Source organism: Notechis scutatus, chromosome Z (assembly GCF_049901735.1).
Source record: "Notechis scutatus isolate UNSWTSFEM ecotype Mainland chromosome Z, rNotScu1.2, whole genome shotgun sequence".
Classification (NCBI taxonomy): domain Eukaryota; kingdom Metazoa; phylum Chordata; class Lepidosauria; order Squamata; family Elapidae; genus Notechis; species Notechis scutatus.
The window spans coordinates 126,345,866-126,373,391 of NC_142025.1; the positions used below are offsets into that span (position 1 = coordinate 126,345,866).

General features: G+C 45.1%; 2 protein-coding genes across 51 annotated transcripts in view; one reads left to right on the forward strand and one right to left on the reverse strand.

Annotated features, from left to right (window-relative positions):
- Positions 1 to 353: 353 nt before the first annotated feature.
- LOC148129243 (vomeronasal type-2 receptor 1-like) overlaps positions 354 to 27,526 on the reverse strand; it is a 45,999-nt gene continuing 18,826 nt past the window's right edge. For 14 of the 50 annotated variants that reach the window (XM_087948243.1, XM_087948239.1, XM_087948238.1 and 11 more), the window contains 4 exons: positions 8,284 to 8,336; positions 3,927 to 4,532; positions 3,203 to 3,491; positions 354 to 2,241 (listed from right to left, as the gene is read on the reverse strand). In XM_087948243.1, the coding sequence (XP_087804369.1) occupies positions 1,417 to 2,241; positions 3,203 to 3,491; positions 3,927 to 4,144 (1,332 nt within the window). In that variant the 5' untranslated portion in view covers positions 4,145 to 4,532; positions 8,284 to 8,336 and the 3' untranslated portion in view covers positions 354 to 1,416. Of the gene's footprint in view, positions 2,242 to 3,202; positions 3,492 to 3,706; positions 4,533 to 7,552; positions 7,618 to 7,681; positions 7,774 to 8,283; positions 8,337 to 9,670; positions 10,268 to 10,413; positions 10,751 to 27,526 lie in introns of those variants that run through there. The other 36 variants (XM_087948264.1, XM_087948265.1, XM_087948247.1 and 33 more) reach the window with 31 other exon arrangements.
- On the forward strand, positions 10,291 to 27,297 carry LOC148129244 (vomeronasal type-2 receptor 26-like). The gene is made up of 4 exons (XM_087947249.1): positions 10,291 to 10,329; positions 21,200 to 21,331; positions 25,490 to 25,616; positions 26,374 to 27,297. The coding sequence occupies exons 1-4, from the start codon at positions 10,291 to 10,293 to the stop codon at positions 27,282 to 27,284; spliced, it is 1,209 nt and encodes a 402-aa protein (XP_087803375.1). The 3' UTR covers positions 27,285 to 27,297.

The window sequence follows — 27,526 nt, forward strand, 5'->3', positions numbered from 1 at the left end:
TAAGTAACCGGCCATTAAGCGAGGACCAATTGTATTTGGTTTGCCAGTCACATGGCCCCCTGGCCAAGCCCACTCAGTCACATGGCCACCAAGCCACGCCCATCTGGTCACGTGACCACCAAGCCACGCCCACAAATTCAAGCCATGCCCACAGAACCAGTAGTAAAAAAATTTGAATCCCACCAGTGAGTTCACAGCCTGCTATGCGGCATCTCCTATCAGGACTCAGGGATTCACTTTGTGACGCCTCTCCTAATAAAATATCTGGGAAATACGGAACTCTTTTACGTGCAACTGCAGTTATCAGATCAGTAGGAAGGAGTTTCTCTGAATGGGGCCAAATTCTGTTCTGCTGTAATGCAAAATTATGTATTTATTTATTTAGGACATTTATATTGCCACATATTCGCACATGACTCAGCATTAGGCAGACTCTAACTGCCCATTGACTGTCATTTATTTTTATTTTTCTCCATTATTATTATTATTAATTGTAATGCTGGTCTCTGACTGTACTAAAAGTGGACTGGATGAAGGAGGAAGCTGTGTTGGAGACATTTGCCATCTTGAGTTATGTGTAAATAAATACATGTTTATGAAAACAATCTCAAAATCGTACTTGACTGCAACCTGAAACTGAGTCTTGAGAGAAGACAAGGAGGAGATTATGAGAGCAGCTTCTCCAACTTACAAAATCTCTCAGTTGGACAAGGGAGGATTCAACACTCTTCCAATGACTGAAAGAGGTGTTGGGAGTAGTTAAAACACTCCCCTCTCTTAGGAAAATGAAATATTTTAGGATATACTAAAAAGGGAGAATATATTTCCCCTAAAAAGAAAAGTAGAAACTCAGAGAGGCTGAAACTCCACCCCACTCCCACCTTTGCTAATGGACCATTACTCTGGCCTAGGCCAGTTTATTTTACATAACAAAGATCTACTCCAGGTAAAGCTATATAGGAATTGCCCAAAGCCATCACCATCATCCAGCGAGGCTCAACCAAGCCTGGGACTCAGGACGGCCTAAAGAGTTGCCCCTGCGGGGCCCCATGGGAGCCTGACAACCGATCAGAATACAAGCTCAAATTCAAATCCCAACAGAGGGCATCAAACAGTTGCACTCTCAGCATCTCAGCCCTTCTTTCCTCAACCAAGGCATGTGCTCCTGTCCACCATTAAACCATCTTCCAAGCAGTCACCATGTTTCCAGCGTCTTTCTTCCCCACTTGGAACTGAACCCAGAAGGAGATTTCTTCCAACAGAGGCTAGACAGAAACTTCAGATCTGCTCCCTGTTATTCCGGAGCGTCAGACAGGAGCAATTAGATGGTGCAAATCTCTTGACCTTTTGCAGCACAAGAAGGTTGAGATGTTCCCCTCCTTCTCCTTTGGGTTCCTTCTCCAAAAGGATCTCAGATTAATGGATCCCTATCGGGACCCCCCATACCTGCCACGGCTGCAGCCTCGGAGCCCCCAACCTCTTTTCTCCCTCCTTCCTTCCCCTCCTCGATCTGGAGGAATAAGCGGCATTCATGGCCTGGGCCAAAGTCTGAATGATACTGTAGCGATGACGGTCATTTATGATCCGTTTCCTGTTCCTTTTCTCCTGGGTCTCCAGTGGGGCTTTCTGGGTGCATCTTCTGCGGCCTTTGACAGAAAAGACGTGCTTGGAAAGGGAACAGCGGAAATAATGATCTTGAAACGGATCTTCCACAAAGAAATGGGGTTCAAAGGCAGCATCTGTTGGCCTTTTTTTTGACAGATAACCAAAATTCAAAATACTATGGATGTATTTGAGAGGTATGTGCTTCTTTATTGTATACAGTGCAAAATTTGTGAGGATCCAGACTTTCCCTTCAATGGGTCCTGGCAAATGCATAAGTGCTTCATGGAAAGGAAGAATTCTGTTCCAGATGGAAATAAATTCTATGAAGTGGACAAAGACGTTGACTTGTCTCCACTTAGAGAGGGCCTCCCTGAGGGGTGCTGTTTGTCCAGTTGTTGTGAATCGTTGTGATATAACCACACAAATTCCATTCCTGACAAGCATCGGAGGGAAAGTCCTCATGAAATTATCTCCCTTTTCTGTGTCTGAAGCAAAGAGGCCAATCAGGGTCCATCTGAAATGGAGGAGCAGCTGGACAATTGCTGGGTATTGGAATCCTTCTTTGGGGAGCATCTGGTGGAAAAAAGGGAATCTCCTTTTATCACTCAGAGCCTCTGAAGGAATTAGAGCAGTGATCTGAAAAAGTAATGAAGAATGCTGTGTTATAATGTGGTCCAGATCAACTCCAAAATATTACTTATTGACAAACCCAATTTTGTTTTGATGAATATATAAGAATAGTTTGTTCCTTAGTCACGGTTTAAAATATTTAAGACAGAATATTAACAAGATTGTATATAAAAATGGAACGCAAAATCATATTAAACAAAAAAAAAACAATAAAAAATGCAATGTAAATTTCTGTGTCACCCATACAATTCCAACAATTAGATTCAAATTAGCAGATGTTAGATAAAATGTCTGGATCTAAGATATAGGGCTGTATTATATGCTATTTTTGAGTACTAAAACCTCTTTCTCAGCTTCTATATCCCAAATTCTTTGTGAAGCAATTTTTCAGCTTCTTCTCTAGATGTACAAGAGCACAACTGCTAACAGAAATTGACAGTTGTACAATCCAATAAGTGTTTAATTGAAATTTTGTCTGTTTTGGGACTATATGTCTGTTTCATCACTTTAATTTTAACCCAATAATTATATACCCTGAATTTATACAAAGCAGAAATTGTGTAAATTAACAATTATCTATGAGGGCAGGAGCTGAACTCCTTTTATCCATCCCAAAGATACTCTTCTTGGTCTGAATATTTTTTATACATAGACAGGACTATTGCCAACTTGATTCCAATTAGATAAGGCACATATTATTGATATGTGAAAATGAACATGCTAATGGAGGACCTCAAAACCTGGATAGTTTTTCAATAGTAGAATATTCAGTAGAATATCCTCTAGGGACCTTATGGCTCTTCAGGCCTTTAATGGTCAATTTGAAGATGAACATAATAGACTAAAACATCGTTGATATGTTCCCTAATATTCTGAAAAACAGCTCTTGAATTCTATGAAGATATTGGATCTGTTGTTCATCCCCACCACCCCACTCACCTTACCAGATAGAGAAAAACACACAAACCTGTGGGACTTTGTAGGTGCCTACAAACATTGACATCTGGATGGAGATGTCCCTTCCTGCTGCATCAATCAGAGCCAGGAGGTTGTCCTTCCTCCCACAGCCATAGTTGGGGACATTGGATTCTCCAGTGGAGAGCATGTCCAGCAAGACATCTGAAGTGCGTAAAGTGCTTCCATAGTTGTCATGGATGTTGTAACCAAGTGTGAGATTGTGCAGGAGCTGGGAATTCTTGCTGACCATTTGAATAGCAAAAATTGACATTAGGGTATTTGTTAGAGCAGAACTCTTCCTATTGAAAAACAATATTCATGTTATTATATTCAATAGCAACAACAAATGTTTTTAAAATATATAATCCTTCACAAACCTACTAAGCCTTAGGCCAACATTGATCCAAATCGAATGATCAATTATGCAAATGAGAGAGGCAACTACAATTGTTTCAGTCACTACTTAAACAAAGGTCATTATTCAAGTGATGAACTCAGGAATGAACTGAGAAAGGAAAATCATCTGGATTTCATTCAGGTTTTTTAAAAACTCCATCTTTGGATTTTACTCTCTTCCACAAAGTAAGGCAAAAAAGGGAAGCCATGGAAATCAAAATCATTCAGGAAATTAGACAGGTCCTGAGGTACAAAAATAAGTGACATAAGAAGAAAAGAAGGAGAGTGTTAGAATTGCACATGGAGGGAGTGCAACTCCATCACCCTGCATGACTTACGAAGGAGAAGGTATAGGAGGGCTGTTGAAAGGCCACATTATAGGCGACACATATGTTTCACTTGTGACCACACCAATGAGATGGTCCCCAGGCCTGTAAAAGCTCCATGGATTGTACCCATCCTGGTGCTCCAAACTCAATGGGCATTTCCTTCTCAGCTTCCCACAGACTGATGGGGACACCAGCAGCAGCAGAAGCAGAAGGAGGAGGTCCATCATTCATGGCATTAATCAATCCAATTCCTGTTTCTAACACAAACAACAGGAACAGTTGGAAAAATTCAAAGACTCTGAGAAGTGCCAGTGGCTTTCCTGATCTAAACAGAGAATCACTCAGTTTCATCTGCAAAGGAGAGAAAGGTGCAATCAAGAGCAGAGCCTGTACCTGTCCCAAAACTTGGTCCCAGAGAGCTTCACCCAAGGAATTTATCCTTTTCTTATATAAGATCCTTTTCATGTGGCTTCAATCTGATTTCTACTTCGAAGTCTAAAACTGGAGATATAGCATCACAGGTCTCAAAGGCCCAGATGGTCATAATTACAGTGAGAAGCAACTTCTCCTCTTGGGATCCTGAACTTTTTCTGGGCTCCATCTGCAGAGGAGAGGCTGGAATAAACCATGTTAGTAAAAATTACAGATATACCCCTGGGGTCACTGTTTTGTTGTGGTTGTGGTCCTTCCTCCCAGTCAGGGCAAGTCCAGAAAGTGATGCTGGGGAAGAGAATTCAGCACCCAGGGAATTGACTTCTGCTGTCCTTCAACATGGCCTCTTGTCTCCAGAGATTGCTGGGGAAGGTCACCCAGAGCTATGGAGTTTGGTGCCACTTCTAAGTTAATGCCATTTAACTGTAGTGTTGCCTGTCTTCTAATGACAATCGGCACCCTTGAACTCTGCCCAAGGTTAAGAGTAGACCCTGTTTGGAATTCTGTTTTATGTCATAATCCCATATATTGATCTTAATTGCAGCCGGTTTTAAAATTGCTTGTACATGAAATGAAATTTCATTTCCCATCTTTTCTAGCAATATTAATTTTGAGATTAAAGCTCATTAAGAAGCAGGAAAGTGACAACTTGTGGACTAGATCATTGGGTAAATAGGGAGAAAATTATAGAATGGATGGAATTTTTTATTTTTATTTTCTTGTCATTCCTGTGTTATCTTACCATGTTCCTATAATACACCAAGATTCTTTATATTTTGATTTTTCTTAGTTTTTTAAATAAAGAATGGACTGTAAGTTCTGCAGGTGCTATCTATCCATCCCTATCTTTCTTCTCTTCTCTTTCTTTCTTTCTTTCTTTCTTTCTTTCTTTCTTTCTTTCTTTCTTTCTTTCTTTCTTTCTATCTTTCTTCTTCTTCTATCTATCTTCTTCTATCTATCTATCTATCTATCTTCTTCTTCTATCTATCTTTATCCATCTATCTTCTATCTATCTTATCTATATCTTTCATTATCTTCTATCTATTATCTATCTATCTATCTATCTTCTTCTATCTATCTATTATCTATCTATCTATCTATCTATCTATCTACCTACCTACCTACCTACCTACCTACCGTGCTTCTCACAAAATAAGGCCAGGCCTTTTTTTTTTTTTTGACCCCGAATAAATGGCTAGTCCGTCTTTTCGGGGTGACTCCCCACCTAGAGGGGCCCATATGCACTACCTCTCCACGAGGCTGTTTCTATCGGCTGACAAAAGCTCCCCCAAGGCAGAGTCCCCAGCCGCTTGGGGGAGTCATGGCTGCCCGTGTCCCTCCCATTAGGCAGTGTCTTTCGGGCGATGGAAGCTCCCCAAGGGCAGTCACCAGCCACTTGATTGGCCGGTAGAAGCGGTCTCGGGCAAGCGCCCCACACACTCCCTTGCCGGGAGGCCGCTTCTATCAGCCGATCAAAGTGGCCGGTGACTGCCCTTGGGGAGCTTCCATCGCCCGAAAGACACTGCCTAAAGGTGAGGGGACACGGGCAGCCACGCCTCATCCCGAAGCGGCTGGGGACTCTGCCTTCGGGGAGCTTCTATCGGCTGATGTTCTATCGGTAGATCGGGGTATTCTAGCCTAGGCTACCTGCAGGGCACTCCTAAAGGCAAGTTTTCTCCCCACCCACCCCCGCCCTTCCCCCATTTCTCTTCACCTCGTGTAGTTCTAACGAACGATGTGAGAAATGGTGGGGAAACACATAGGCCTAAATTTTGGGAGTGGGGCTTAATTTCACCTCATGCCTAGAAATCATGCTGGGCCTATTGGTGGAGGCCCTATTGTTGGAGAAACACGGTATCTATCTATCTATCTATCTATCTATCTATCTATCTATCTATCTATCTATCTATCTATCTATCTATCTATTCCAGCCTGTCTATCTATCATCTATCTATTATCTATCTATCTATCTATCTATCTATCTATCTATCTATCTATCTATCTATCTATCTATCTATCTATCTATCTATCTATCTATCTATCTATCTATCTATCTATCTATCTATCTATCTATCTATCTATCTATCTATCTATCTATCTAAATATCTATCTATCTAAATATCTACCCATCCATCCATCCATCCATCGATCCAATTTACTGGCCACCCATCTTATCACAGGGAAACCCTACAAAGATGGCGGTGATGCCCACAGTGTGGTGGATGGTGCAACCTGATTTCTAGCGACAGGATTTCTGGAGATCTGGTGGCTCTTCCTCTGTTGTGGGGATCTTCTATTTGGGGGTGGATGGACCCCTCTGACCTTCCCAATTTCTGGGGCTGAGACTTTCTATCCCAAAAAAGGTGCTGTTGGAACTCCTTTGTTCCTGGTTTATTGGCATCCGTTGTTCAGGGAGGATGTTTCTTCACTGGGGGAGACATTAATATGGACTTCTTGGCCCAGAAGGGGAACCGGGGGGCTGAGTGAGGAGCGGAACTGAAGGGACAGGCAGGCCCACCCTGGCAGGGAGGAACAGAGGAAGGCCCGTATCCCAGGTCCGCCGCTTGGAAGTTCTCCCCCCGAACCTCCCTCAGATTCTGCTCTCAGGGCCTGCAGACCAGATCCTGGGTGGCTCTGGGTTCAAGCTGTGGCTTTTCAGGGCCAGGTTGATGTGCGATGAGACTCTCTTCTCCTTCAGGAGGTTCACAGCCATGTCTGACCGAAGCTGGGTGAGGCCCAGAGGGGAAGAAGCCCACCCCAACTTCTGGGTTTGTCCCAGGGAGACCCCAGAGGAGGGAGGCTATGGTCATCCAGGGTTTCTCACCGGCGTTGAGGAGGCTCCATGTGGACCTCTGGCTTCTCTCAGGGGGGCTGCGAGGACCCCGGCCTGGTCAAGCATGTTGTGTGAATGGGGTCCTCGCCAGAAGAAAAGGGTCCCCAATACAGGTAGTCCTCAACTTATGACCACAACTGAGCCCAACATTTCTGTTGTTAAATGAGACATCCATCAAGTGAGTTTTGTCCCATTTGATGGCCTTTCTTGCCACAGTCATTAAATGAATCATTGCAGTTGATGTTAGGAACCCGGTCATTAAGTGAATTTGGCTTCCCCATTGACTTTGCTTGTCAGAAGGTTGTAAAAGGGGATCACAATGGCCCTGGGATGTTGGTGCCATTATAAACATGAAACTGTGGCCAAGCACCTGAATTCTGATCCCTGCATTTGATGCTGCAAAAGTCATTAATTGTGAAAAATGGTCCTAAATTCCATTTCTCAGTGTGGTTGTAATTTGGATCGGTCACTAAATGAATGATTGGGAGTCAAGGCCTGCCTGTGTATCTCCTCTTGATCAGCTTCTCTTCCAGGAATTCATCTTCTCCCGAGTTCCCATCATCCACTGACTACTCGGCCAAATGGTTCAACCTTGGGAAACAAACCATGGTTAAGAGGTGTGGAAAAGGAACTTCACGAGGACAGTGGTGTCACCCAAGCAGGGAAAGCCCAAAGGGAACATCAGGCCAGCCATAAAACAAACTTGCATAGGAAAAGGAATCAAATAAAAGGTATTAAAGAAGCCCCTTAGACAAAAGCCCAAATAATTAAGAAAAGTAGGGAAAGAAAGAAAAGAAAACCCTTACAAACACAAGACATGCCAAATCAGCAAAACAAACAGACAAAAGGCACAAAATATATTACAAAGGAGACAGACAGGAGATTGCCACAAAACAAATATAAGAAACCATTAAGCTAAAAAAGATTAGGACGAAACCGATAAAACAATCAAACCACCCCACAAAGTTTGCCTTCCGCACCCCATGGAGTTTACCCTCTGGCGGGAAGAAAGACAACCCCTGACAGGATTTAAAACATGAAGAAATACAAACACAAGCACTCACACAAAAGGAGAAAAGGGTATAAAAATCAGGGACTTACCATTCGAAGGTAGCTAGCCCAGGAACGCAGACTTCTTGCTATCTCTCGCCTTCCTGAAAAATAAAAAGATCCAGCTTTCAAGCAGTTGTCCGTATCCTTGCGCCGGAGCTCTCCCAGCGGAAAATCGAATCCTCAGAAGAAAGGCATTTTGACAGCCTTTCAACAGAGGTGCAAATGTGAATGCGGCCACTGGGGAAGAGACCGGGTTCAGAGGGTCATGTGGATCCCACCAGAGTCAGTTGGGTGGCTGGGGCTTCAATCCAGGGGGGGGCTGAGTTCCAGTCCTGCCTGGGGAGCCAAGCCAGCTAGGAGGCTCTGGGCCAGCCGCTCTCTCGGAGCCCTGGGAAAGAGGCAATGGCAATGGCTTCTGAGCAGCCTGGCCAAGATCTCTGGGCCGGCCTCCCCTGGGGGCTTCTGGACCACCTTCCCACCCATCTGGCCCAGGCTGAGGGGCCTCTCTGGGCCTGGCTTCCTCCTCACCGGTCAAGCAGCCTCCAAAGGGCTGGATTCGGAGAGGGTTTGGCAGGGGACTGTGCTGTGAGGAGGGGGCATGCAGGGGTCCTGCAGGGGGGTCTGCAGTGGGTCTGCCCCCTCCCAGTGAGGGCAGGGAGGGAGGGGGCAGGGGAGAGGGAGGCAGGGGGAGCCCTCCCATCTGGTCTGGGCAGCTCAGGTGCTATCAAAAAGCCCACCTCTGAGGGAGGAGCCTTCCTTGGGATTGGCTGGGAGAGCGGCTCTGGCATCACAGGTGGGGGACAGGTGGAGCTCCAAGGTGAGCCCTGGGCACCTGCAGGCCAGGTGGGGCTGGTGGGGTCCAGGGGGGAGGGGAAGTCAGCCTGGGCCCCTGCTGCCAATTTCCCCCGGGGACAGCCAGGGGCTTCTTCCTCCTCCTGCCTTGGGAAGTGGGGCGCCCCGTGGAGAGGACTCCCTTGGGCCTTTCAGGGCAAGTGGGGGGATCTTCCCCATGGGGGCCCAGGGCAGGGGGGGAGTGAATGGGGTGAGGGTCCCCAGGTTGCATCTCTTGCCAGGATCCGAGTCTGGTGTGCCAGCTTTGCACCTGGCAGGTGGGGGCTGCTGTTCCCGCAGGGTCAGGGGTTGTGTGAAGCCGACCCAGCTTGGTCCAGGCCAGAAGGAAGGGCCGAGGCCGGAGGAGAGTCTCTTGGGAGATTCACGGGGCTTCCGGTGCCTTTTGGGGGCTCAGGATTGGACCTGGCCCTCCAGCCAAGCCCAGCACTGGTGGGGCCCCTCAGTCCCCGTTGCAGGACCCCAGGCAGAGTCCCTGCAAGGGGGTTGGGTGAAGGTCCCTCCAGGTGGCTTCAGGGGCTCAGATCCATTGAGCTGAGTGAGCCCAACTCCTTTGAGCCTCATGGGAGTTTGAGTCCTCTTTCACCTGCTTTGGGAAGGAAGGAACCCTCTTTCCTGGGCTGCCTTGAGTGGGCCAAGTTCCCAGCTGTTGCTGGGGGCATCCAGGTGTTTCCAGGCATTTCTGCAGCAGTTTTAGCAAGCTGGGTGCATCTCAGCCGGGCTTTGCCCACAGCCGGTCGTGAGTCTTTCCTGGGGGTGCAGAGGAGGTGGGCTTTAGAGGGAACCAGTCTCAAAGCGGCTTCCTTCTCCCTTCCCTTCCCACAAAGGAGCCTCTAAGGGGCAGGGGTCTCGTCCTTGGAGCCCCTGAAAATATGGATGGAGTTTTGAAATAGGTTGACTCCATTTCATGCATTCTGGCAGGTGGGAACCTTCCCCCGTCCTGTGTTCATGCGGGAAGCAGGTCGTCACGCTATGCCACCATCTGGTTTATGTGTTTTGGCCTGGCACCTATTGCCAACATTGCAGTTCTCTTCCATCAACCTGGGTTAAGGGCGTTGTGTGGACTCACCTAGTGGGGAGGGTCAACTCAGCCTGTCTGCACACAGGATGGGGAGCTTTTCCTAGGATCCGTTTCTGGCTCCTTGGGGTTTTCAGCAGCTGCAACACTTGGAGTAAACTACGGCTGAGCGAACGGGGGTTGGCGGAATGTGTGAACCGGATCAGAGTTTGGCATTCAGGGAAAAAGTTGGGACAATGGGAATGGGACAGAGAGGCAGCTTTAGGGGTGGAGGGGGGGTCAGTGATCCCCCCCCCAATGTCTGGACAAACCTGGATAGAGATTTGGGTGTTCAGAGGATCAACTGGTGACTTTGATGCTCTTTCTCCTGCTTGGAGCCACAGACATGGTTCTGGATGCTGGTTTCCAGTATTCCCAGTGAGGCCAGGCCTGAGGATACTGGGGCTGCTGCTCCCCAGGGCAGAAAGGCTGGGGGCGAATCCCAAGACTGAGAAAAAAGGGAGAACGTGGCTGTGACCCTCTCTGGGTCGGCTTCTCTCTCTCTCTCTCTCCCTCCTGCCAGGCATTGGGAGGAAGGAAGGAGGGAGGGGCTGCTTCCCAGGGTTTTTTTCCAGGTCCTCCGGGTGGACCTCTGTCCTGCCCGGATCGAGTGGGTGTTAGGTATAACATTGATACCAAATATGGTTTGGGTGAATAAATATATAAAACTTAGATATCATGGTTTAAGTGCTTATCACTTTAAGCACAATGCAGCAGGCAATTAGCCGATTAAGGGTGCGGTTAGAAGTTACAATATAAGGAAGCATTAGAAGCTGGAAAGCTTACTGGCTGGCTGTAACTGTCTGTCTCTGTGACTTGCTGTCTGTAACTGTAACTGTGTGCTGCTGCGACTTACTGTGTGCTGCTGCGACTAACTGTGATTACTGACTGTGAGTGCCTGTGACTGAACTGTTATTGTTTGCTACTGTTTGCTGAATATCCAGCGTTTGTTTCTCTGGAGAGTGAAACCGGAGGAGGAGAAGATATCTTTATCGGCTGATAAAGATATTGCAAGGACTCTTAACTCGGACTATACTAGTGAGTCTTACTGGATGGAAATACTGTGAATGACTTAATGGACTGAATGACAATGCTTAAAATCTAACTGGATTAAAAACTATTTAAACTACAAACAGTGTTTGTGTTCAGTGTGTGTATACTCTAGGGCCCTTCCGCTCTCCTTTGGTTGCCTGGCTTGACTACTGCTGCAATACTCTGCTAGGGGTTAATCCTCAAAACCCTAACATTGGTTATGGGCCCAGCAGCATAGTCTAACTAACCAGGATATAGCAGAGAGAGTTGGTGTGAGTTGCACATTACTGTAAAAACAAACTGTTTTAATTAGTTTAAAATAGTCAAAATATCTGAAGAGTAATGGCACAAGTAAATTTGTCACAACTGTCCATGATATCCAGGCTGGATGGAACAAACTATGTTTCATGGTCAATGAAATGTAGTTTACTTCTACGCAGAGAAGGTTTGTGGGACATTATAGCAAACCCACCAGATGTGAGTAGCTGGGATCCTGCTAATGATGATGATAAAGAAAAGTTACAAGATTTTAAATTGAAAAATGAGCAGGCTTTATGCATCATAGGACTGACTCTCTGTGATCAGCAGCTTGTCCATATTCGTGGAGAAGAAAATGCTGCAAACTGCTGGGAGAACCTCAGGAAGATTTATGTTCGGGACAGTGTAGGAGCACATATAAATCTTACACGGAAGCTTTTTCGAACGCATCTTCAGAGGAATGGAGATATGTTAGTTCATTTAAACTGTATGAAGAGCATTTTTCAAGATTTGCAAGAAAAAGAGCTTATATTTAATGAACTGCAACAAGTCTACATAATATTATCTTCATTAGATCAAAGCTATGATGACTATGTGACTTCGTTGGAAGTATTGCCAAAAGAAAGCCTCTCATTAACCGACATTACAGGCAGGCTACTAGAAGAAGCCAGAAGAAGGCGTGAGCGTGACGAGCTGAGAGAAGATAAGAAAGAAGAGAAATTATCTTCAAAGCTTGAAAGAAACCAGCAAAGCAAAGTAAAGCACCTGGAAGAAGAGAATTTATCTTCAACGGCATACACAATTAAAAAGTGTTTTAATTGTGGAGGCAGAGGACATTTGGCAAGATTCTGCAAAAAGAGAAAAAGCCAGAATGTAAAAAAGCCAAAGAAAGCATTTGAACTAGCCACGTTTAGCAACTCTGATGTGAAGAATAATTTATGGGTGGTTGACAGTGGCGCATCCCACTGCATCACAAGAGATAAGACAAAATTTATAAAAATGTCTACAAGTTCTCAACATATATCTCTTGCTAACGGCTGGAACCTGAAAGCGAAAGGTCAAGGTTTTGCACGTTGTCCGTACATAAACCAGGATATAAAAATGTTGTATGTACCGCAACTAAAGTTTAATTTGCTTTCAGTAAGGGTATTAGATAAATTAGGTTATGTAATTACTTTTAAAGATAATAATTGCATAATTGAAAAAGATAACAAAAGGGTAACTGCAGCTTTAAATGGAACATTATATGTATTAGATAATAGTAAGAAAGGGGAGGCACATACTGTATTTAATAATATAAAGCCTCATGAAGAATGTATCCATTTATTGCATAGGCGTTTGGGGCATGTAAATTTTAAAATGCTAAAACGTACAGTTGAGTTATCTGAAGGAATAAGGTTAAAACCTTGTGATAAATATTTGCGTTGTAATGTTTGCTGTGAAGATAAGAGCAAGGTATTGCCTGCAAATAGGCTAAATGGTTTCAAAACAAAAGAACCTTTAGAAGTAGTATTTGCAGACATCATAGGTCCAAAGAAACCCAGTATGGGGGGTGCTAGATATATACTGAGCATTATGGACCATTATTCTAGATATGGGTTTTGCTATTTAATGAAAAGCAAAACTGAAACATATCAACATTTTTTCAATTGGCTTAGGTTTGCTGAAAGAAAGTCTAAACGGCAACTGATAACCCTGGTGACAGATAATGGTACGGAATTTATTAATAACAAATTCCAGAACAGACTTAAGGTAGCTGGAATAGAGCATAAGAAGTCTGCTCCATACAGGCCAGAACATAACGCTTTTATTGAAAGAAGAGGCCAAACACTACAGGCAATGGTTAGAACAATGTTAACTGATTCTGGGTTACCTGATTCTTTGTGGGGGGAGGCTACAATGTGTGCTAATAACATATTGAACAACGTTGTTAATACAACAACAGGTGAAATACCATTCACCAGGTGGCATGGCAGGAAACCTGATCTAAGTTACCTGCACACATTTGGTGCACCAGCATGGGTGCATATTCCTGCACAACTCAGAAAAAAAGGGCAACATAGAGCTAAAAGATTTTTCTTCGTTGGTTATCAGGCAAACCATAGGGCATATAGATTTTGGGAGAAAGGCACATCTAAAGTGTTATGTAGTGCTAGTGCCCAATTTCTAGAACATGAAGGATGGGAGAAATTAGAACAGGATGCCAATAAAGATGTAATTATTGAATCCTATAGAAATCCCATTAGTTATCCCTGTAACTTTAAAAATAAAGTAAAGAGACAAATACAGGATGAAATAGTGCCCATAAAGGAAGAAACAGATTCAATAGCTGAACAGGATAAGGAAGATGAACAGGTAGTAGTTCAAGAAAGTCCTCCTGTAAGCCCTGTAATTCCCAGAAGAACTACACGTGTATCTAGACCGCCTGATAGGTACCAGGCTAACACAGTGTGCCAGATTAATGAAGTTCCTAATTCTGTAGAAGAAATTAAAAAGTATCCTAATAAGGAAAAAGAAAATGGTATGCAGCAATGAATAAGGAACTGAATTCATTAAGAGATATGAAGGTGTATGAAAATGCCAAATTACCTGTAGGAAAGAAATCCATTGGCTGCAAATGGATATTTAAGGTAAAAACAGATAAGGATGGTAATTTAATCCATAAGGCAAGGTTAGTAGCCCAAGGTTTTAGGCAGAATGCTAATGACTACGATGAGGTGTTTGCACCTAGTCTTAAGGCAGCAACCTTGAGGGCAGCTTTAGTGTGGGCAGCTAGTAAAAACTATATAGTTAACCATCTAGATGTGGAAACTGCTTACTTGCACGCCCCATTAAAACATATTATTTATATGAAAAAACCTGTTGGTATTAAAAGTGAAAATAAGGATAATAATGATTGTTGGTTGTTAAAGAAAAGTCTCTATGGTCTAAAACAATCAGGCTATGAATGGAACCAGTATATTGTAAAGGAACTAGACAATATAGGATTTAAAGCTGGTTTAGCCGATCCATGTCTGTTTAAGAGGGAGACAAATGGGAAAGTATCATTATTATTACTATTCACAGATGATATTGCTTTGATAACTGAAACTAATGATGAAGCAAATAAAATAATAGCATCATTAGGAAAGAGAATAAAGATCAAGCAATTAGGGAGATAAAGAAGTATCTCGGTTTGAATATAAAGAAAACACGGAAAGGTTTTAAGATATCTCAGGAAGATAAGATAAGCAAATTGCTAAAAGATTACAAGATGGAGCTTTGTAAGCCAGCTAAGACTCCAATGAGTCAGGAGTTTAGCAACACTGATGTACAAAGCCCTGAGTTTGATAAGGTGATTTATCAATCTTTAATTGGTAGTTTGAGTTATATTAGTAATTGGTCTAGACCAGATATATCGTACTGCGTGAATCAGTTGGCTAGATTCAATTCTGCACCATGTGAAAGACACTGGATAGCAGCTAAGAGGATATTAAGATATCTTAAAAAGACAATGAATTATTCATTGTATTTAGAACCAAAGGGTGATTTAATTTTGTGTGCTTATGCAGATGCTAGCTTTGCATCAGAAAGAGACACTAGAAAGTCGACTTCAGGAACAGCCATAATGCTGGGTAATACATTAATAGGCTGGAAGTCAATAAGACAACAGCATATAAGTTTGTCTACTATGGAGGCAGAATTCTCCTGTTTATCATTGTTATGTACAGAATTAATAATGTATAAACAAATGTTAATTGATATAGGTATAACTGTAGATTATCCTATAATTATACATGAAGATAATCAGGCAGCAATTCAAATGGCCACAAATATTGGAGTAAAAACAAGGAGCAAGCATACAGATCTAAGATACCTAAACGTGAGACAATCTGTAAGAAGTAAGATGATTCAGCTAGAATACTGTATGTCGGAGGACAATTTAGCTGATAATTTTACTAAAGCCCAAGGTGCCAATAAGCACCAGGAGAGTTGTGAAAAATATGGGATAAGATTGTAAAGGTATTATATATTTATTTCACCCAAAAGGGGAGTATGTTAGGTATAACATTGATACCAAATATGGTTTGGGTGAATAAATATATAAAACTTAGATATCATGGTTTAAGTGCTTATCACTTTAAGCACAATGCAGCAGGCAATTAGCCGATTAAGGGTGCGGTTAGAAGTTACAATATAAAGGAAGCATTAGAAGCTGGAAAGCTTAGCTGGCTGGCAGGTAACTGTCTGTCTCTGGAAGGTCTGTAGGAGGGAGAAAAGAGGTTGGGGGCTCCAAGGCTGCAGCCGTGGCAGGTATGGGGTCCCGATAGGGATCCATTCATCTGAGATACTTTGGAGAAGGAACCCAAAGGAGAAGGAGGGGAACATCTCAACCTTCTTGTGCTGCAAAAGGTCAACAGATTTGCACCATCTAATTGCTCCTGTCTGATGCTCCGGAATAACAGGGAGCAGATCTTTAGTTTCTGTCTAGCCTCTGTTGGAAGAAATCTCCTTCTGGGTTCAGTTCCAAGTGGGGAAGAAAGACGCTAGAAACACGGTGACTGCTTGGAAGATGGTTTAATGGTGGACAGGAGCACATGCCTTGGTTGAGGAAAGAAGGGCTGAGATGCTGAGAGTGCAATCGTTTTATGCCCTCTGTTGGGATTTGAATTGGAGCTTGTATTCTGATCGGTTGTCAGGCTCCCATGGGGCCATGCAGGGGCAACTCTGTAGGCTGTCCTGAGTCCCAGGCTTGGTTGAGCCTCGCTGGATGATGGTGATGGCGTTGGGCAATTCCTATATAGCTTTACCTGGAGTAGATCTTTGTTATGTAAAATAGACTGCCCAAGGCCAGACTAATGGTCCATTAGCAAGTGGGGGGGGGGCTGAGTTTCAGGCTCTCTGAGTTTCTACTTTTCTTTTCAAGGAAATGTATTGTGTCTTTTCAGTATATCCTAAAATATTTTATTTTCCTAGGAGAGGGGAGGGTTTTAACTCCCAACACCTCTTTCAGTCCTTGGAAGAGTGTTGAATCCTCCCTTGTCCAACTGAGAGATTTTGCAAGTTGGAGAAGCTGCTCTCATAATCTCCTCCTTGTCTTCTCTCAAAACTCAGTTTCAGGTTGCAGTCAAGTACGATTTTGAGATTGTTTTCATAAACATGTATTTATTTACAAATAACTCAAGATGGCAAATGTCTCCAACACAGCTTCCTCCTTCATCCAGTCCACTTTTAGTACAGTCAGAGACCAGCCTTACAATTAATAATAATAATAATGGAGAAAAATAAAAATAAATGACAGTCAATGGGCAGTTAGAGTCTGCCTAATGCTGAGTCATGTGCGAATATGTGGCAATATAAATGTCCTAAATAAATAAATACAAAATTTTGCATTACAGCAGAACAGAATTTGGCCACATTCAGAGAAACTCCTTCCTACTGATCTGATAACTGCAGTTGCACGTAAAAGAGTTCCGTATTTCCCGGATATTTTATTAGGAGAGGCGTCACAAAGTGAATCCCTGAGTCCTGATAGGAGATGCCACATAGCAGGCTGTGAATTCACTGTGGGATTCAAATTTTTTTACTATTGGTTCTGTGGGCATGGCTTTAATTTGTGGGCGTGGCTTGGTGGTCACGTGACCAGATGGGCGTGGCTTTGTGGCCATGTGACTGAGTGGGCTTGGCCCGGTGGCCATGTGACTGGCAAACCAAATACAATTGGTCCTCGCTTAATGGCCGGTTACATAGCAAGTGTTCTAATTTATGACTGATCTCCCCAGAGCTACTTGTCCTATTTTTGCAGTTTTGACAACCATAAACACAAACACACATGCACACATGCACACATGCACACACAGACACTCACACACAGACACACACACACAGAGCTTTCTAACCCTGCTATTTTTGATTCTGTAAAGATCTCCTGCTGGAGCAGGGGGTTGGACTAGATGACCTCCGAGATTCATTGCATGCCATCCCTAGATTGTTGTGTTACTTCAAAGAGTCTTCTGAAGCCAGGATTTGTGTCCTTCCTTCCTCTCCTTTTTTTCTCTCTCCCTCCATCCCTCCTTCCATGTATTTATCTTTCCATCCATATATCTCATTCACTTTCTCCATTCTCCCTCTCTTTCTTTCTCTCTTTCTCTCCCTCTTTCTTTCTTGCTCTTTCTTTCTTTCTCTTCTTGCCCCCCCTCTCTCTCTCTCTCTCTGTCTCACACACACACACACACACAGAGAGAGAGAGAGAGAGAGAGAGAGTGGGGAAGAGAGGGGGGAAGATAGGGACCCGGCCTCTTCGCTATCCCCCACCGTCCCCCTTACCTTCTCAGGCCAGGTGAGGGAGGGGAGGGTGAGGGGCAGGGCCAGCTGCTTCAGGCAAGGTGAAGAGGCGTTGACCAAGCACGGGAGAGTAGAAGCCTAGGAATGGCGGCTCTCGGCTCAGCTGTCCTGAGGGGCTCCTGCAGGCTTATCGCGACAAGGGGGGCGAGAAGACCCAGGACATCCGCCCACTCCCCTGCTGGCTGGCTGGGCCAGGCTCAGCTGGAAGAGGCGCATCCGCTGGGAGAAGTAAGAAAACATAATCTGGGAGGGCGGGCAGGCAGGCAGATGTCCCAGGGCTGCTCCACGTGCACACTGCATCAGTAGCACACGCACGTCTGCACACACAGTGCGCATGTTCAACAGCCCTTGGACATCTGCCCGATCTGCACCACAGCCACCACGTGGTAGGGAAAGCTAGGAGAGCAACTGGGACAAGCGGGCGACCCGGTTCGGGGGTGTCGCCAACCAGGGGTGACCACCGGTTCACCTGAGCCGGTGAGAACTGGTTGAATACCACCTCTGCATGAGCTGCAGTTCGAGTGGCCCCTTGTCCTCCGGGCCCCAGTCTCAGCTCAGGCGCTCTTTCTTTGTATCGGCCCCCTGAAACGGCTCTGGGAACTCCGTTGCAGCTCTTGGAGGTTACCGTATTTGCCGGCGTATAAGACGACTGGGCGTATAAGACGACCCCCCAACATTTCCACTCAAAATATAGAGTTTGTTATATACTCGTCGTATAAGACTACCCCCTCTTCCGCACACCTTCCACATACCAAATAAAAGGTAAAAGAACATCAGATTTGATTTCAACATGTTAATTTATATTCAAATGCTTATGACATGCAGGAAAACTCACAAGGCTGTGAAAGTATGCCAAATAATAGAACATAAGTAATTTTCCGATTCAGAGCAGGTATAGTTCATAGTTTTATAAAATGTGTGTGTGTGCCTAAATTTCAAATTACCCATTTACCATGACTTGTCATGGACAGGCAACTTTATTAAAAGAATTCTATTTCAGCTAAGCCGGAAAGACACAAATAGGGCCTGCAGAAGCATAATTTTCACTCTGATATTAATTGTGGCAATGTTGCATTTAAACTAGCCATGATTAATTATATCCAAATTTTCACACCACACTCCCCTTCCTTTAGCTTTCTGAAAACCCCACATTCGCAGATCCCATTTTAGCAATGCATCTAAGATTTGACTTGCCAGCCACTATCATTAAATTATGCTTGCTAAAATATGAACTGAAATATGAACTGAAATATGAACTACCCTGCAAAGCTGCCCATAATGAAGATAAGTTGATCTTGATGTCAATCCTCCTCAGCCTTTCACTTGTCTTTTACTTGATACCGCTGCCAAACCTGCTTTTCCATCGATACCAGAGTAAAAGGTGACATTGCTCCCCGCAGCAAGAGAAGACAATGTGGGATGTGAAAGAGGAGAAATCGCAGTGAAATTAAGGAAATTAGGCATTTGTGGTTTTTTTCCTTTCCCCCTTCGGGACTGGATCTAGAAAGTTGTCATTTTAACATGATCGCTCCCCTTCTTCTCTTCCCACCCCCAACCTCTGTTTCGTCTTTAAAGAGAAAAAGACACCCATTCTGCTTTATTGTATCTGACATAGTGGGCTTTAGTTCAGAAGCTGATGTCACTCAACAGGCAAGTCCTTTCGGGAAAACGCCAGGCCCTGCCTGGTCTTACCCTAACGCTGCTTGCCAGGGATCTGGCAGGAAAGAAGGAGTTCCAGATCCTTTTTCTTTCTAGCCTCTCCACCTGCCTTTCCCGAGTCCATCCAAGGACGCGCCTGAAAACCAAGTTGATTCTGGGTAACGTCTAAGCCCCAGAGGCGGGTCCGATCAGTCCCTTCGCCCAGCTCCACAAAAGGTGAAATCGCCAGCGAGCAAGCCGGGTCAAGAGCTGCGCTAAGCAAAACAAACGGAAGGAAGAAACCGCTCAAGGCTACAACTGAATGCAAGCCGGGTCATTTCTGCTCAAATAAACATTCTTGGGAAGAGCAGCCCCATCTTGTTGGATTTCCAGATCTTTGAGACCTTGTTTGAGTTCACTAAGTGCACTAACTCATCCCCATCCTTAAAAGCCCTTCCCTGCAGAAGCCACGGGGCTGAGTACCAATGAGTAGTTGTGTGTTCATTTTCCCCACAACAACAACCCTGTGAGTTGAGTTGGGCTGAGAGACTGGCCCCAAATCCCCCAGCCTGCTTCATGACCAAGGCGGGACTTGAACTCACATCCTCTTGCTTTCTACTTGGGGCTTAACCAGTAGACCAAACTGGGTCCCTTACATACTTATCAAGCTTGGCACAATCCTTCATCCAGTGCATCATTAATGTTTTTGTATGAGATACTATAATTTATCAAATCCTAAAACCCAGATAGTTTTCTATTGCTTTTTAGTCATACAGTTGTTTCTAGGAGGAAATCATAAATATTTTTCTGGAAAGTTGGTAATGTTTAAATAACATAAAAGTATATTTGCCTGAGAATTGTTATAAATCTTGTATAATAGCAATTTATCAACCCTATTATATTAATGACAACATAGAAAAATTGATGACTTAACGACAAAATGTTGTATCTTCCCACTTTCATGACAAAGATTAAAAAAACTAAAGATTATTTGAGTACCATTTTAAAATCAGTTTTTATCCACTTAATTATCATACCATCCACCCCTCACTTAACTGGGTTTCTGATCACATCACAAAATTGTTTGTTACTCTTTCCTGAGATCAAGTTATATCAACATAATATATTTAGTAAATGAAATAATATGTGAGGATGACTTGCATAGAGCACATAAATTATATCCCCCCCTTTCCCACAACCCATTTAGAAAGGGCAGTGATAGGAGGGAATGACTTTTGGGGGGGGTGGAGGAGAGATTCTGCCTGGGGAAGAAGCAGATAAGAGGAGGAACACCTACAGCTGCAGAAAAAAGGGTCGGTGGGAGATTTGTACTTTCTGGCTCCCCAAATCCTGTCAGTGCAGCATTACAGCGAAGTGGGCCTAGCTCAGGTTTCCTGTCTGGGCTTCCTGGGAGAGGATTACCCTGACAATTTTCTTCTTGACAAATCCGTGTTTCTGATAACCAACCTGTTGCTTTCAGGGAGTTCATAAATCTCCTTTTTTCTGTTGTTCAACTATATTTTGTCAAAATCTATATTGTCAAAATATGATCGACAAATTTTTGTGAACTTTTTCCTTCACTTGTAAGATAGTGGTAACACCCATTTTCCTAATGAAGCATGTCTGTAAATTAGACAACTACAGAAGAAAGATTAAATATTGAAAAAGCGTCTGAGATAAGAAACAAAGTTTTCTGCTTTTAAAATTGCTGCATGTTCCCATTCTAGTTCCATCCTTTCCTGGAGAAGAATGAGTTTGTCAATATTTCGGACATTGAATTGTACATGGACCCAAATGGAGAGGTAGCAGCAGATCTGCCATTTGGGCTTCTTGGTTCTTCCCAGGGATGATCCCAGGAGAGAGACTGTGGCGTATTTTGAAAGACAGAGACTTTATATCAGAAAAGATGTTCTTTCACGGCTAAAGTTGCTCAACAAGGTAGGAGAAAGTTTGGTGTCTTCTCTCCATTTTCCAAAGCCTGAGGTCCCATTTCAAGAGGGCTGATGCTATTCCCCAAAGGTGGTTGACCTTCACCAAGAATTGAATCTGGGCAGTAGAAACCAGATTTTTTCCCTTAGGCTGCTTGGGAGGCTTTGATATTGTTCCATTTTGTGGACCCCGTACAATTAATGGTCTCCATCAAATGGATGAGAAACCCACAAGGGCTGGGGAATGTGTCGCTAGTAGCTTCTGGTTGTTTGCTCCTTGTGCCCAGAAGAGCAACGAAGGCGGCAATTCTGCTGACCGGGGCCTGAATCCAGGCTTGGACTGTATCGGATGGGATTGAATCATGATTGGACGGAGGTCCTTTTGGCCCCATTGGAGGAAAGAAGCTTCTTCTCGTCCTGCTTGGGGAAAAGTGTCCCCTGAAGGGGCAGCTCCATAATCTGGGAGGCTCTTAAGGAGGCCGGACCTGGCCAGAGCTCTCCATGCCTCCCTTTCACCCTCCCTGGGATGGAGCAATGGGCCTTCTGCTCCTAGGAAGCAGCTCCAAGGCTTTCAGTTCACCTGAAATTATCAAGATTGTTCTGATATCACACCTTAAAATTATGGGTGTGAGAAGAGGGGAGAAATGCATGTTAATGGGGTCATGAGAAGGAACTGGCTGGTTATCACTTAATGCTGAAATCTTTTCTCAGTTCCATCCAGGGGTGGGATTCAAATTTTGTAACAACTGGTTCTGTGGGCGTGGCTTAATTTGTGGGCGTGGCTTGGTGGTCACGTGATCAGATGGGCATGGCCATGTGGCCATGTGACTGGCAAACCAAATACAAGTGGTCCTCGCTTAATGGCCAGTTGCTTAGCAAGTGTTCTAATTTATGACTGATCTCCCCAGAGCTCCTTGACCTGTTTTTGGAGTTTTGACAACCATAAACACAAACACACAAACACACACGTGCACACAGCCTTCTGATCCTGCTATTCTTTGATTCTGTAAGGATCTCCTGCTGGAGCAGGGGTTGGACTAGATGACCTGCGAGATCCCTTGCAGCCCAGCCCTAGATTGTTGTGTTGCTTCAAAGAGTCTTCTGAAGCCAGGGTTTGTGTCCTTCGTTCCTCTCCTTTTTTCTCTCTCTCCCTCCCTCCTTCCATGTATTTATCTATCCATCCATATATCTCATTCACTTTCTCCTCCCTCCATCTCTTCCTTTCTTTTTCTTTCTTTGTCCCATCCTTCCATCTCTCCCTTTCTTTGTCTATCCCTTTTCTTCCTTTTGCTTCCTTTCTCTCTTTTATTTCTTTCTCTTTCTCTCTTTCTTCTCTCTCTTCCTCTTCTCTCATTCCCTCTATTTCACTCTTTTCTTTTCTCCTTTCCCTCTGTATCTCTCTCTCATTCTGCTCTAACTCCCCCCTCCACTTGTGTTGTGTGTGTGTGTGTGTGTGTGTGTGTGTGTGTAAAAGAGAGGCATGGATAAGTCTGACCAGGTCTGGTCTCTTTAAGAACCTCCCCAACTATGAACCGGCCCTTTCAGGGGACACTTTTCCCCAAGCAGGACGAAGCTTCTCTCCCAATGGGACCAAAAGGACCTCCACCCAATCATGATTCAAATTCATCTGAATTCAGGCCCTGGTCAACAGAATTCCCTTGTTCTTTGCTAGTTTGGGCACAAGGAGCAAACAAACCTGAAGCTCTTAGTGACACATTCTCCAGCCCTTGTGGGTTTCTCACCAGTTTGAAGGAGATACTAAACCATAGGTGGTTCACAAAATGGAGCAGTGCGAGAAGGTAAGGGTGACGGTGGGGGAGAGCGAAGCGGCCGGGTCCCTATCTTCCCCTCTCTCTCCCCCACTCTGTGTGTGTGTGTGTGTGTATCTGTGAATGTGTGTGTGCTCTCCTTGGTGCTCTTGGCTACTTCTTTCATTTCTTCTTTTTCAAATCCAGACTGGCTGAACAACGATTACCAGACCGCGATGGAAGCATCCATTCGGGTGACCCTCCTCCTCTTCCTCCTCCTCTTGCACCCGGCAGCTGTGGATGGATCAAGAGGGTGCAGTTGTGTGGGGAAATGCTCGCTCCTCAAGTGAGCAGGCACCCACCCCATACTAGGTTTTGCTGTGCTTTGGCATTTGCTTGAGGAGCATCTCCCCGTGCGCATGCACCCTCCCGGCCCTGCCACAACCGCTGGTTATGAGAGGAGGAGGAGGAGGAGGAGGAGGAGGAGGGAGGAGGAGGAGGAGGAGGAGGAGGAGGAGGAGGAGGAGGAGGAGGAGGAGGAGGAGGAGGAGGAGGAGGAGGAGGAGGAGGAGGAGAAGGGTCGCCCGAAGGGATGCTTCCACCGTGGCCTGGCGATCATTGTTCAGGCAGTCTGGATTCAAAAAGAAGAAATGAAAGAAGTAGCGAAGAGTGCCAAGGAGAGCTTGCTGGCTTGGCCCAGCCTTGGCTTTCAGGGAGACACACACACACAGAGTGGGAGAGAGAATGGGAAGATAGGGACCTGGCCGCTTCACTATCCCCCACCATCACCCTTACCTTCTCAGGGCAGGCGAGGAAGCAGGGAGGGTGAGGGACAAGCACCAACCCGCTCATAAAGGTGAGGTCGGATGGGGCGAGACCAAGCACAGGCAGAGTCACCTGAAACCTGGGACGCGCGGCGGCTCCTGTGGGGCTTTGAGGTGCTTGTAAGGACTGGCGAAGACACCGGAGGAGTCACTCAGGTAGACCTCCCCCATCCACAGTCTTCCTCCTGCACAAAAAGGCCATTCCCTGAGCTAAGAAGGCAAAGAGCTGCGGCTCGACTCACCCAATTCCTAGGACTACCCCAAATGGTCCCAATTCTGCTAGGAGAGGGGCTCCCCTGGCAATACCCTTTCCCTCAGTGCTCTGACTTCCCGTGGCCCGCCTCCAGCCTGAACACCAGGTCGGACCACCAGAAGGCCACTTCCCTTCTTCTCAATGGCGCTCCTGTACCATCCACTGCAGGACCCTCCAACTCCTTCCCCAAATTCTCCCTCAACTTCGAAATGACAATGCCTGTTGCCTACATGGGTGCAACCGGTGGTTGCAGGCCAACCAGTGTGATTATTCTGGGTACAATGGGGCTGCGGCGGGAGAGGTAAGGGATGGTAGCAAATGGGCCATGCTCCTGATCTCCCTACCCCACATTTCTGCCTCACCGCCAGCAAGGGTCCAGCAGCTGCGTGAATCCCAGCTAATCCCACTGTGGAGAGGCTCATGTTCTCCTGCTGCTGGGAAAGCAAGAGAGTCTTTCCCAGCACAGTGAAAAGTTTGCAACTTCCTCTTCAATAGGGAAATGGGTGGCTCTGGGCAGCAGAGAAGTAGCCAGCTTGAATCCTGTTTCTCTCTGCCGCCCGGAGCTGTGCCGGGAAAGACTCTCTTGCTCTCCCAGCAGTAGGAGAACATGAGCCTCTCCACATGTCTTCCAGTACAGCGAAATGTAGCTCGGGTCCCCACCAGTCTGCATTTCGCCTCTCGCCTGGATTCACCGCAGATACTGGGCCTTACCCGCTGGTGGTGGGGGCGGCGGGTGGTGGCAGCAAAAGGCAAGTCGGGTGGGGGGGGGGTTAAAGGTGACCGGCAGTGGCAGATAAGCGGCTGGGCCCCAGAGCTTGCAGAGCCTCATTCACCCAGGGAGATCAGGCAGGGCCACAGTGGAAGGCATGCAGCAATGGCTGGCCTGGTGAGTGGGCAAAAGCAGGCTGCAGATGATGCTGCGCATGCACGATAATGACTGACTGGGAGAGGAGGGGAGAGGCAGGCAAAGAGGGGCGAGGCCAGTCAGTGGTACAATTTGCCAGTTCTCTGAACTGCGCAGAATAATAACAACCGGTTCTATAGAATAGACAGAACCAGTACAATCCCACCACTGGTTCCATCTCTCCAGATTTTTCTATTTAATAAAGTCCTTTTTTTTGGCAATGTGAGATGCCAAAAGCAAAAGAGAGGAACTAAAGGAAGAATCTTTCAGGAGTTATATCTCCAACCATTTGTAAATAGTGAGAGATTTTGTCTTTACTTAAGTGAAGACCAGAGGCTAATATCTAATATCTTGTCTAATATCCATTTTTACCTCCATTTTCCATGGACGGAGAGTCCTAACATATTTCCTTTGGCAATCCTACTTTTTTTCTGCTCAGTCCTTTCCTCAATCTGAATGTGTGGAAAGTTGTCATCCTGGATTTGTCAAGAGGGCTCAAGAAGGAGAGCCAGTTTGCTGTTACGACTGCGTTCCTTGTCCGGAGGGGACCTTCTCCACTCAGAAAGGTGGGTGACACCAGAGGAAAATGGGAGGACTGGTGGAACTGGATCCATCGAGAGCATTGTCATGAAAGTGTGAATTAAAACACACATTTAAGCTTAATTGGTTTCTGATTTATTTTTTTTCCAGAGAAAATATTTCTTCTTTTTACTTTGATGTGTCCTTCCTTCCACATTTACTTCTCTAGGAACACCTGAGTTTCTTGAAACACGAGGAATTGCTTTAGGTCCACCTCCTGAAAGGAGGATTGCAATGCAGTCTACAAGGGTTCCCTTTGAGGAACACTGAAAAGGTGTTGCTGATGTACGAGATACACAATGTGGTGGCATGGATTGTGATGCCTATATGTGTCTGCACCCATATCACTACTGCTCCAATGGCCATTCCAAATTATTTGCAACAGTCACTTGATCTGCCAGCCAGCTCTGACGCAAGTATGACAAGAATTGCCATCTTGCACATAAGTTTCTCTAGAAAGATTAATTGATTCATTATTTACCTTTAGTAATGGAGGTTCCTATCAATATTCTGAACATTACAAAAGAAATCTTTCAAGTCCAAAGCGTCCCTCAATTTCATAGCCTATCAAAAATATACCGTAGCTATATTTTTTACAAGTGATACACTTATTTTTTGTCTCTGGAGATATTAAGAAATCCATCCCAGAAAATGCTCCTGATAATCACTTGTTCCCAAAGAATGTACAATATATCTTGAAATGCAAGGGACAAAGAAATATGGGGTTGGTTTTTTTTTCCTCAGATACAGAAAAATGCACCAAATGTCCGGATGATAAATTCCCAAATAAAAAAAGAGTCCAATGTATCCCCAAAGTGATAACATTCCTGTCTTATGAAGAACTTCTGGGCATCATCCTGGTTTCTTTTGCCCTATTCTTGTTCCTAACCACAGGCCTTGTTTTAATCGTCTTCATTAAATACCGAGAAACTCCCCTTGTCAAAGCCAACAACCGGGACCTCTCCTACATCCTCCTGGTCTCCCTTCTGCTTTGCTTCTTGTCTCCTTCTCTCTTCATTGGTCAACCAAGGAAAGCCACCTGCCTTCTCCGACAAACGGTTTTCAGCATCATCTTCTCAGTTGCCGTTTCTTCTCTCTTGGCCAAAACCATCATGGTGGTGCTAGCTTTCCTGGCCACGAAACCAGGAAACCGAGCGAAGAGATGGTTGGGGAAGAGCTTGGCCAACTCCATCATCCTGTCTTCTTCTGGTGTCCAAGTTATCATCTGCTCCATCTGGCTGGGAGTTTCTCCCCCCTTCCCTGACTCTGACCTCCTCTCCCAGCCTGGAGAGATAATCCTGCAATGCAACCAAGGGGCCGTTGTCATGTTCTACATCACCCTCAGCTACATGGGCTTCCTGGCTACCATCTGCTTCACGGTGGCTTTCCTGGCCAGGAATCTGCCTGGGGCCTTCAACGAAGCCAAGTTGATCACCTTCAGCATGCTGGTCTTTTGCAGTGTCTGGGTGACTTTTCTGCCCACCTACCTGAGCACCAAAGGGAAACACATGGTGGCTGTGCAGGTCTTCTCCATCCTGGCCTCCAGTGCTGGTCTGCTGGTCTGCATCTTCATCCCCAAGTGCTACATTATCCTTCTGAGGCCAGAGCTGAACACAAAGGAGCATCTCACAGCCAGAACAAATGTAAAAACATGAGATATAACATCATTATGATTCCTGAAAGGAGGTGAACAGCTATTTTAATTTTCTCTTTTTAGGAGCTGGGCCAGAAGCCCAGACTTTTCATGCCAGAGGAAAGAGATGCCCCAAAGAAGCAGTGATGGAGAGATGCTTTCTTCTGGGGCCCAAAAGTTCCCTCTTACACAAAAATGTCTTACTTCAAACTTGAGTGATGAAGACTCCCAAGATAAAGTCTGCAGAGTTTGATGCAAGCATGG

Bases quoted from the DNA above. Each gene is read 5' to 3' on its own strand.
- LOC148129244 (XM_087947249.1), top strand. From the start codon at position 10,291: ATGTGTGAACCGGATCAGAGTTTGGCATTCAGGGAAAAA. The intron at 21,332-25,489 runs GTAGGAGAAAGT...TTTTCTGCTCAG, and splicing joins GGCTAAAGTTGCTCAACAAG to TCCTTTCCTCAATCTGAATG. The intron at 25,617-26,373 runs GTGGGTGACACC...TTTTTTCCTCAG, and splicing joins GACCTTCTCCACTCAGAAAG to ATACAGAAAAATGCACCAAA.